The sequence below is a fragment of the Rhinopithecus bieti genome, unplaced genomic scaffold (assembly GCF_001698545.2).
Source record: "Rhinopithecus bieti isolate Rb0 unplaced genomic scaffold, ASM169854v2 scaffold_8675, whole genome shotgun sequence".
Classification (NCBI taxonomy): Eukaryota; Metazoa; Chordata; class Mammalia; order Primates; family Cercopithecidae; genus Rhinopithecus; species Rhinopithecus bieti.
The window spans coordinates 2,179,093-2,191,205 of NW_016806447.1; the positions used below are offsets into that span (position 1 = coordinate 2,179,093).

At 40.4% G+C, this 12,113-nt stretch overlaps 1 protein-coding gene across 1 annotated transcript in view; it reads right to left on the reverse strand.

Annotated features, from left to right (window-relative positions):
• Nucleotides 1–12,113, reverse strand: part of FRAS1 (Fraser extracellular matrix complex subunit 1) — a 483,930-nt gene that overhangs the window by 241,367 nt on the left and 230,450 nt on the right. Inside the window, exons 16-18 of the mRNA XM_017876598.1 lie at nt 9,248–9,388; nt 7,452–7,592; nt 5,926–6,102 (exon numbers count right to left, since the gene is read on the reverse strand). Of these exons, the coding sequence (XP_017732087.1) occupies nt 5,926–6,102; nt 7,452–7,592; nt 9,248–9,388 (459 nt within the window). The remainder of the gene's footprint in view (nt 1–5,925; nt 6,103–7,451; nt 7,593–9,247; nt 9,389–12,113) is intronic.

Here is a 12,113-nt window from a genome sequence, read left to right on the forward strand (position 1 = left end):
TGTGGAAATTGAAAGACTCCATTATTAATTTGCCACAGAATTGGGGCAATTACGTGGCTAATCTAATCATCCTGACCATGTTCATATTCAGTCCCAGTCACCACTGCCAAATTGTGTAATGGCGACTGAGCTCATTATTAATTGGATGGCCTGCCCTGAAATTAAATTGTAAAGCTCTAGTGTGACATGCAAAAAAAAAAAAAAAAAAAATGGAATCTGAGCTTAATAAAAAGAAAGTAAGTAAATACGTTCTGGTCAACTATGTCCTGTATTAGAACCCAGGATCCCTCATTGCTAAATCATTCTTTATTTGGTTCCTCCTAAGCATCACTTTTTTCATCTGTAAAGCAGGAGTAGATATATGCAAACTTTCAAGATTTTCAACAAAATTATTGGTTGTAAGGACTTTCTAAACTATAAAGGGATATATACCCACATGTATGTGTGTTCGTGTGTGTGTGTTATATAAACAACTGTCCGAATTTATGCCATAAGATTAAAAGTAGTAATCTCAAAATGAAAGGGTTCTAGGTAGTGTTGACAGATAAACACAAGACACTCAATTAAATATGAATTTCAGATAAATGATAAATCATATTTTAGAATATCTTACGCAATATTAGAGATATGCTTATACTATAAAATTATTCATTTTAAAACTTGCTAAAGCCTGCATTTTATTTGCTAAACCAAATATAGTAATAGGTATTCTTTTTCTCTTTTTTCCCCTTATTTATATTTTTTAAAGTTTCTATAATATGTATAATACATGCAATGAGAAAAAACAAAAATGGGATGTCTTGCTAACTGTTGAAGAGAGAAAGCAGCACACCAGTGCTGAAGTGATATGCTGCTGCTTCTTTGATTAGAAGTTTTGCTTCTCCAAACTATGGTCCAGGGATCAGCAGCAACAGCCTCACCGAGGTGCATGTTATAAACGCAGCAACTCAGATCTCACTCCCACCCAACTGAATCTCAATCTACGTTTTAACAAGATTCCCAGGAGAATCCTATGAGAAATTCTGTTCTAGAGAGACCTCAAATAAAAGCTAAGTCTTCAAAATAATTAAATCTTTTAAAAGAAAAAAGAAATCCTTCAAACATAGTGGAAGGAGAATCAGAGGCTGAGCTGAGCAATTTAAACAGATGCAAGGAACATCGGTAGCAGAGGCCTCCAAGAGACATAGAGCTCTAGATCCTTTGCTCTGTCTGTCCATCCCTGGGCTGCCATGTACTGCCACACCGGTTGTCACTAGTGACTCCAGGAGGAGCCAGGCACAAAGGTAGCTATGAGAATAGCACCCCTGGGGTTGTGCAGCAGAGCAACACCTCCCCCTGCCCTCATCTCGATTCACACTCACAGAGGCATGGGAATCAGTGAAGGAAGACTGATAAAAAAGTAAAAAATGTTTTTCTGATGTTGTTTTGGATGACACAGGTTTTTATTAAATTGTTGTAATTTGTTGAGTTTTTTTTTTTTTTTTTTTGCAAGGGGCTGATGCGTATTTCTTGGGTTTGCTTTTTTATGAAGTCACTTGAACCTATCAGTGCTAGCGAACATTCAGCTAAACTCGTGAGATCGATTTGATGAAATTACTACAATTACTACAATTCTTCTTTTAGCTAATACTCAGTAGTAATATTTAATAAATGTGCACAATTTGGATTGATTATTGAAAATGTCTCCAATCTTTTACAATTAGCAACAAACTCTCTTTTGTGCCAGCAATTCTAGTCACACATTGGAAACATAGAGGCCTTGTGAAAAAGAAACATGAAGTCAAAGTTCTGCCTTCTGAAGCACCCAGTTCATTTTTTTTGATGAGTCAAAGCACAGGACAAATACATACATGTGGCCATCCCCATATTCCCAGAGCTCTTCTGCTTTCTAGTCATATCGGCCCATTCCTCTCCCCTCCATTACCTTGCTGGGGGCTTCTGGGCACAGACCAGCATCCATGGGTTTTGTTGCTGCTACTGTTATTCATTCATTCATTATTTATTTATTATCTGTTTCTCTCACTAAAATACAAGTTCCATGAGAAAAGGAATTTTCATTTGACCCATTTGATAGTATATTCGTAGTGCCTAGAAATGCCTGGCACCCAGGAGACACTCAACGAACATTTGCAGGAGGAATGAATAAAGACAGACTGTCCTCCAGCTTCCAATAAGTAGTGTTCTTTTTGATCACTGTTAATTTTAAATTTTTTTTGTTCTCTCATTGCAGACTCGGATTTTAGTCAAATATCTATAGTATTGTTTCTTCATCCTGCACTAGGGTTTGTTGTGTGGCTCAAAGTAAAAACTTTTATGATAACTTCTGACTCCACCTCAGTGTCTAAGTAAATTGCTTCTTCCTATAACGAATCTATCTCTCCCTTTTATTAGCTGCAGTAATATTCTAATCACTCTGTGCTGTAGTTTCAAAGGAAGAAGGAGAGTTCTAAAAAACAGTTGTTTTTCTCTTCCTTACAGAAGCACTTGAAACTAAAGGTGCTGTAAAAGAAACCCTCAATAGTGCGTATGTGTGCACACACTCATACGCCCACATGTACACACACGCCCATCGAACCTTTTTAATATTCTGTAGAGAGATAAGGATATTTCTGGGAAGATGTGGGAAGAAGAGCCCAGTGCAATCTCACAGAACTCCCAGGCCTGATTCATAGACAACACTTCAGCAGAATTGAAAATGGAACAGATTATGGGAAGGCAGAAAGGTTTCCAGAGATACGGGATGAGTGACAGGAAATACATCAATCAGCACACGTAACACTCAGGTAAGGTTGGAAACAATTGGTAGTTGTGCTCAGTTTCCCAATGGAATCATAGGCAACTCAATTAACCTCTTTCTGCCACATTCTCATCACCTGTAAATTGAGTACAACAACCTACCTAGTGGAGATTGCACAGGGATTTGCTAACAAACGTGAGTAGACAGCTATATGTAGGATACCTAATAATATTATGTTAATGAGCATAAAGTCACAGGGCTACAAGGGACTCAAGAGGTCAATTCAGTCCTTTTACATGGGACCACAATTAAACCATTCCAGCAGAATTAGATTCTAACCTTTTTTTTTTTTTCAGACAAAGTTTTGTTCTTGTTGCCCAGGCTGGAATGCAATGACGTGATCTCAGCTCACTGCAATCTCTGCCCCCTGGGTTCAAGCAATTCTCCTGCCTCAGCCTCCCGAGTAGCTGGGATTACAGATACATGTCACCACGCCCAGCTAATTTTTTTTATTTTTAGTAGAGATGGGGTTTCACCACGTTGGCCAGGCTGGTCTTGAACGCCAGAGTTCAAGGTGATCCACCTGCCTTGGCCTCCCAAAATGCTGGGATTACAGGCGTGAGCCACTGCACCCAGTCAGATTCTAATCTTTTTAAAGGTGACTGTATAAAGGGCTTCCCAGAAACCTTCCCTTTGTCAAGGATGTTTTCTTAAATGTAATCCTGAAGCATTAGTATGCTGTGCTTCTCTCCCTGTATGGAAAGGAGACTAGGAGCTGTACCACCTTGAACAGTTGGTCATATGAACTCTTTAGCCACTGGAATACGGTAGCATGATGCTTTATAGCACAGATACTGGATACCAGATTTTGGTTCCCACTGGATTCTACTCTGTGCTGGCTACATGACTTTGAGCACATCACAACCTCAACTTCCTCAAGCCTCAGTTTCTGCTCCTACACAATAGTTGTCCTACTGATCCCATAAGGTTGGCATTGAGACTAAGTGAGCAAAACCAGTAAGGTACTTCTCACAGTGCCTGACTCATGGTGGGTATTGAATAAGTGGTCATATTATTTTCTGGGCTAAAAAACCCTGGTCACTCTAATTTTTAATTATTTACAATTCTAACTATTTCTGAACTCACTCCAAATTCCCGATTTTTGAATGTTTGATGTGGTGCTCAAAATTGTAAGAAGCACCTAACTGCGCTCAGTGATCTAGGAAGATGTCACTTTGATTTTTCATGGGAGCACTGTACCAAAGGGAAAACCAGAATCATTAGGCTACAGTGAGGAATTTTCTGTGGGCTTTTCTAGCTTCTCTGCTTTCAACCTGTGTGCCACAAAAGCCAAGGGTCTCACTTAGCATCTCTCTGAATTCTTGGAAAGACTGGTGTTCCTGGAGGTCTAATTCCTCTGTGGTTGCCACTAAAAACCTCAGGGTGCACAGTTCAAGGCTGTGTAAAACTATGCAGACTAGTTTCACAGATTCCATCAAATCACAAATCACTTCTGTAACAATGCGGGAGACTGGGAGGAAGAGAGAAGTTATGCTTTCTGTTTCTATTTTATCCTTGTACTTTCCTCATATCAAGCAGGGCTAGGCACTATAATTATCTTCTTTAGGGGATATGGGTTTTGCCAGAAAGCAGAAGTGGCTGGAGGAAGCTTGTCTGGCAAACCTAAACCCACTGAAGAAAACGGAGAAGCAATTAAACAGAGGAGAAAAATGCTTTTTCCCGTCCCTTTCTCCCCAGCACCTCCCCTCCCACTGGAGTCTGTGGGGTCCTTAAGGAAAGAGCCACATCACCCTCCACTTTGGCACCTGGAAGTAACCAGACCACAGGAGAAGGCTGTGTGGCGTGTGCCTTGGGATGGCACTGGGACTCGGCAGCAACAAAGATGCCCATATTCCACAAGTGGTTATAAAAACAGCCATGGGAGTTTAAATGGCCACAGAGAGGTTGGGCAATGCATACATGGTAGAAACCAGGATGTCTGGAGAGTAGCAACCTTGCCCTCAATTTCTGGGCATGATGAAAATCCCCTGGAGTCTGGAGCCTCCCAGGGAGCAGGGGATTCCCCATCATGTTCCAGGACACCTGAGTATACAGAGGGAGGTTCGCACCTACGGAGCAGGAGGGCTTCACAATTTATCAGCAACTTCGACATTCCTCACCATCTTTGAGCCTGGCGAAAAGGCTACATGTCAGCCTACTCTAACTCTGTGAATACAAACACTCAGAGAGGTTAAGTGTCTGGTCCTGGGTCTCTGCATTTCAATTCTGCATCCTTCCAACTGTGCCATATGTCACCTTGTGTCTGAAATTTTTTAACCTAGTCTTGAAACCCACATTTCCCTGTGAGGGTATATTGAAATGGAGGCCACTTCAGTGAGCAGACTTGTAGGATACAAAACTGAATTTGCAGCATGCTTACTGTTACATTACAAAGATAAACACGCAAAGCTATGAATATGAAAAAAGACTCAGATATCATAACAAAATGGAAAAGACCATTGGGTTTAGGTAGTGTGTGGATTATAAAATTTTTAATGAACATATGTTTACAACAAAAAATATAAATTAATGATTTTTGTTTTAGGTAGCGTTAGAGTCAAACTATTCACCCAACAGCAAGGCAGCTACTTGTGGGAACAGAAAGAAAACTATACCCTTCCTTTTCATCTCCTCATAGATGGCCTGGCTACTGAGTCAAATTATTCCGGATGTCATCAATTCTCTATAGACGATATGCCAAAGCAAACAGCAGAAATCACTTCTAAATTTTGACAGAAGTCCAGATTTTGCCCTGAAGGGACCAATTCATATTCAGAGTAGCAAATTAGAAGAAATAATAAATGAAGTTCTACAATGAGCTCTGAGTCTTTTGTAACTACACGTAGTGGTCCCTGAAAGAATTTCTGTCTGAGACTTCCACGAATGGAACTTTGGAAAAGGTAGAGTCGAAGGGATTAGCTCTTTACGATCATCTATTGTTCACAAAGGGAGGGAGGCTATTGATAGGGGCTACTCTTTTGCACATTGGTCTCCTGCTTTATTCACAAGCATCTTGGAACCATTCTAACATGAAACATAGATCTTCTTCTTGGCTTTGGTCCCACCTTACAGGATCTCTCAAGAGGTAAGCCCAGAGGCTACCTAACACTTTCTCAAATCATGCTTACCTTCACATATGCCAGTGCTCTCCAAGTAAAAATGGGCTCTACACTGGGCTAGACACTCGCCAGAGGGGATGCCCACCCCAGACAGTTGCTCCACTTGCAGTCCTTCCTCTGGCTTCTTACACCCAGTACAGTGAGAGGGCGCAGGACCCATACAAGCCAGGCAGGAGGAGTGACAGGCTGCAAATGGAAATAAAAGGCAGAAAATAATACAAGGATCAAACATATGTTGCAAATCTTTCATTAAATCAAACCCACTTAGAAAAGTTCACCAAACACAGCATTTCAGCATATTATTTTTCTAATGTTCTATATAAAGCACAGAGTGATAATAATGTTTGTGAAAGGAACAGTGAGGGGTGGTGTTAACCAGTCACATCTTCCAGGTCCCATAAGGACTGTCGGGCTAGACAACAACAACAACAAACAAACAAACAAAACCAGAAAACTGGACAATATTAGCTTGGTTCTCCAGAGAAACACACTCACTAAATGACGATTTAACATTATACCCTTGGTTTTTATCGTAGCTTTTTAGAACCATTCATATGGAAGCCATTACTGTATCTTTTGCAAAAATGGTGGTTGTGTTATTACCTATGAGTCATCCATCACCCACTACATAGGGGTCCAGGCAACAAATTCCTCTTAGAATTTATCTGGGTTAAGGCTGCTTTTCTAGACAAGAAAGAGGCCCCTTTGAGCAGCAATGAATGTTTCATAATCCATCACTGTGTTTGCTTACCCTGGCTACTGGTGAAAAGCAAAGCCAAATAAGGTAGTCAAACTATCTGGTGCCCACATTTGAATACAATTAACTCTCCTGTTCTTTAAAAGATTCTCTCAATTTTCTCTTCCGAAACAGTTGTTGCAGCTTTCCTGCTTCAAATACGTTCTTCTTGTAACTATTCTCAAACTCTGTTCTAAGGATCCCGATGTACAAATAAATATACAGTGATTTCACTTAATTCTGATGTACAAATAAATATACATTGATTTCACTTAAAGTGTTTGTTCCCAATATTCTAGTTTCAAAATGCTTAAATGATATCACCCTCCCAAGGAGCCCAAAGCCTTTATGGCAAACAGCTATTTAAGATTTTGCCATTTCACTCAGCCCAGAGGCATCACTAGTGACTCTCAGTTTGCTCAGCAGTATCATTACCAAAAGAAATTCTTCAGGGAAAACAAAATGAAGTCTAAGAAAAACATTAGCAAAGGTAGGAGAGTAGAGAAAGGAGGCAAGAGTTCTATTTTGTTTTAATGTACAGGAAAGAAAATAACATTCCCCCTAAAAACAGCCAGAAAAAAAAATCATAACCTTTTGAGTGTCTTCACAAATTTTCAAATGAATTTTTTTCAGATCAACCCTTCGCAAAACTATTGTAATGAAAAATGTTTATAATGTATGGATAGCCATAAAAGATACACTAGAAGAAAAGTTACACTGGAAAGTTATATTACTGAAAGAAGTAAATCTATGTTCTTGTGGGATAGCCTCTCAAGAATGATGGTGACACCAACAATACCTTTGCAGACCTCGTAGTCAGAGTAGAAGCCCTCTCCACAGTGGGGCAGACAGTGGCCTTGACGCAGAACCTTGGGGGGGCTGCAGGCTGTACAGTGAGAGGCTGTGGGCCCAGAGCAGCTGGCACACGAGTTATGACAAACTGAGGAAGAAAGTGAGAGGGAGAACACCATGAGACAGGAGTGAATAAAGCGCCCACTTCCTGGCCGGGCTTCGCAAGCCTGGGACTCTTAGTCCCCTCTGGATGTCACACCAAACCAAGGGGAAAATGTGTTAGGAAGTGGTTATACTGTCTGAACTGCTCACATGGCCCTTTATCCACCATTTAACCATGCTCTACATATTGCTTATTAGCTACCCTTTATTTAGTGTTTGTATTAAGCACTTTCTACACATTGTCACTTTTAATTTTCCTAACAACATTATGAGGCAGTTATTACTAACTGCATTTTATAGATGAGGAGACTGAGGTCTTGGAAGTTAAAAAATTTACCCACGATTTCAGGCTTTATTCATAGCAGGGCTGAGATTTAGCCCTAGGTCCATCTGGACCTAAACCTCACACTGCCTAAATGGATTAGAGTGGAAAGGCTGTGGGTCGGAGCGTTGGAAGCACTGGCATTTTGACCAGTGTCTCCACCAATTCATCAATGCCCTCAGTCAAGCCTAGGTCTCTCCTGGCCTAGTTTTCTTGGTATGAGCACAGTGAAAGGTTGGACAAAATGATCATTTAAGATACTTCCAGCTTTAACATTCTAGGATTTTAAGTAACAATTACAGTAACGACTCTGACCACAACATATGACAATGTTAGTAATACATGTCCACTGCTTTGGCTCTGGTGTTAACAGGGACATCTCTGACTCTAAGGGATAGGTGCTGGTGGCATAGCCTGGCTGAGCCTCTAGCAGGACTGGGGTCAGGAGTGAGATATGGGAAGAAGGCTCTGCAGGACCATGGTCAGGAGCTGGGGGTGGTGGGTAGAGATGGGATGAGAACGTGGGGGCAGGACACAGAGGAAAGGTGAGAACACTGGGTGAGTAAAGATGTTGGCAGGCAAAGGGGAGGCTGCTAAGGAGAGATGTTGAGATGGGTCTAAACACCCTGCACTATAAGACGGTAGGTAAACATGAGGAAGTGGGCATATGTTTCAGAGAGGAGGGCAGATCAAGATGTTCCAGGCAACAAGAAGTTCTCAGAGTTATCTGTGAGGAAAGACACAAGTCAGGTATATATATAAGGTTGAAATTTATAAAGTCTTAAGTGGGTATGTTTCATGGTTTAGGCTGTATTAGTCTGAAAGAAACAATATATAAGCAGCACACAAAAACAAGTTTTCAATAGATACAGACTTTAGCTTTACTAGCTATCAAATTTGGTTTAACTTTTAAATTTTATTTTTGTGGTATGTTGTAGTTGTCAATATATGACCTACCTCATACATGTCATATAAGAAATGATTCTGTTACATCTGCAACCTAAGTTAGTGATGGTTTGCAAGTAAACAAGGACTGTATGTTAAAGATGTCTTGGGCATTTCAAAAGGACCAAATGAACTCTAATGATGATTAATATGTGCAAGTCCTTCATGAAAGCACTCTAGTCCCCCAGCATCCACCCATATCTCCCACTCTCATACCAAATACACATTGGCTCCATAATGAAAAAGCTATCCCTTTTAAAGTAATGCTTTCCCATCATACACTCAAGTTCCCAAATGAGCAGCATATAGCACCAAGTATAGTCAAACATGTACTCAATACTTTTTGAAGATGATGGTGGTGACCCATCTCTTACCTTTGCACCTGCCAATGGCATCAGCATAGTACCCACCAGGGCATTCAGACATGCATTTCCCATCATGCAGCACTGTCTTCTCAGTACAGGTAAGACACCTGGGGCTACTGGGCCCACAAGTCTCACAGGATTGGTCACAAGCTAAGGGGAGGCAAAAAACCCATCAGAGAAAGGCAATAGTGAGCAAAAGAAGCAGTGAAGTCTGTTCTTTACAATATCCACAATGGGTATCAATATCATAATCTCATTTTCTGGCTACTCAGCAGAATTCTGTTTCCTTGATTCCAACACTTCATCGGAGTCTGTGCTTTTTGTTTTCACAGTTGAAAGAGAATTGAAGAATTATTCATGGACCTAAGCATAGCAAAGACTCTCAGGCACACCCACCAGTGTAACCAACTTAATACGAGGTTCAAAGTTAAAATGGCCTTAGAGGTGAGGTTGCCAGGTTTATCAAATAAAAATGCCAGAAGCTCCATAAAATTTGAATTTCAGATAAATAATAATTTTTTTTAGCATAAATATGTACCAAATATTTTATCCTTTATTCTACACTACTTGGAGAGAGAATTTAGAAAGTCAAGATTCTACTAAGTAAGTCATGCTACTAAAATTATGTTAAAATTGCTGAACTTCACACAGTCTTTCAGGATCTCATTCACTTATTTGTTTACCCCCTAAAACACCTGTTAAGGTCTGTGTCAGGTCTTATGCCAGGGGGTAGAAACACAACAACCAAATCAACTAAGTTTTCACTTTAAGTAGCTTAGTAGTCTAATACAGGAAAAGAAATACACAATATTGGAAATATCTAAAATATCACTCAGCTCAATCTATATAGGCACAATGAAAATTCAAAAAAAAAAATGTGAGAGTAGGGGTAAGAGGTAGAAGAGTCAAGAAAGCATTCATGGAGGCATGACCGTTGAGCATTGTCTTAGGAAGCAGTGGGACCACGTCAGGCTGATGGGAATGTACTCCAGGCTGAGGCCGTGAAGTAAGCCAAGTCTCAGAAACTGGGAGGAGACTAGGCTGCCCAGGAAAACAGCAGTTTCATTTGGCTGGAAAAGTGGGAAGGCCAGATTATAGAAATCTATGGCCTGACTCTGTTGTCTCAATTTTCATCCTAGGAAAGGTAATGAGTTTGAACCCCTGCAGTTCTAAACACAGTAAAAACATGGCTGTATTTGTGTCTAAGAAAGATCATTTTGGCCTCAGTTTGGAGGGTGAAGAGGAGAGTTAGAAGCCCTGCTGGAAGACCATGGCAATGAGCATGGAGCAAGATGATTAAGGGTTGAATTAGAACTGTGGAGGTGGTGAGAGATTTGAGAGCAGTGAAGAAAAAACCATCTCACATGGCTTCCAGGGGTCTATCTTGAGGGACAAGTGATGTTACTCACAGAGTACAGGAAGGAGAATAGGTGGGGGGGAGTGCCATGAGCTCAGTTTTGAACATGCACAATCCAGGGAGCAATGTGACTTACAGCTCTGGAGCTCGGGGGAGAGGTGTGGGGTCATCATATACAAGCAATTGTTGAAACTAAAAATCAGTTGAATGATTCAGGAAAATTATGCAGGATAAGACAGAAGTAGGCAAGGACCTGGGTAGCATCAGCATTTAGAAAAGAAGAAGAAGAAAAAAAAATTAGTACAGCTGACCAAGAAGAAATGATCCAAAGATAAGGAAGAGAAAAAAGAGCATGGTGACTGGGAAACTAAGGGAGGAAAAAGGTTTGCAAAAGAAAGTCATGACAGGTGCAGAGAGGACAAATAACATCTGAAAAGTTTCACTACACCTAGGAACCAGGCTGTGGGTGTCCTGTGCCACACATTTCAGTGGAGTCATTAGACCAAATGAAAGTGAAGGCCATGATTATAAACTGTTCCTTTGAGGGACTCAGGCTGAGAACGGAAGGGGAGAGGGAAACAAATAATTGAAAGGGGAAAAGGTTATTTTGTCTTTCTTATATTATAAAAATTCAAGGCAAATATAGATCCTGGAAAGGATTTTTAAAAGAGAAGAGTTTGAATGATTGGTGAAAGCAGATCTAGGAGAAAAGGGGGGTACATATGCAAAAGTGCAGTTGAGAGACTGGCTTTGAACAGAGCAGAGAAAGGCCTCCGTATGAAGAGTGGAAGGAGATGAGGGAGAGTGCAGTCACAGGTAAGTCTGTGACTCAATCTTTTCTATGCTGGTTGGCTAATGTCTTTAAAAATAAACAAAGCAAATCTTCCTGCTACAGAGAATCGACGTTTCAAAAATAGGGAACTGCTGAGATTTATTCTCTCTGTTCCCTTAATGCATCTACACCCTGCTAACCTCCCGAAAAATATTTTGAGAACATAAGAAAAAAGACGCTAAATGATGGGGCCAAATGTCCCATCTTGCATCCTGAAGAATTCAGCATCTGTCCACAGGCAAATGTGTAGAGTAAGAGAATGGGCTATGGCAATGGTCTTAATATCAAGGAAAAAGAAAATCACCCCTCAATTCAGGACTGGAAGAAATGAAAATTAATCTGAAAAGTGATCTTCCCTCCCACATGCCACAAAAACTCCTGAGGTTTCTAATTCCAGAACTGACATCTCAACAGAAGTGAGTAATCTGAAAGCTAAATGCAATTCCCCAGAAACGAAAAATTGCAGCAATATTTAGAAATTAGAATTGACCAACAATAAAAGCATTGCATATCAAACATTTTAAGGTACACCTAAAGTTATGCCTAGAGGGAAATTTGTAAATCTAAATAAAATTATTAGGAAGATGTAATTTCTCCCCAAACTAACCTATAACTTCAATGCAATATCAATAAAAATTCCACTTGAGTTTCCTTCCTTCCTTCCTTCCTTCCTTCCTTCCTTCCTT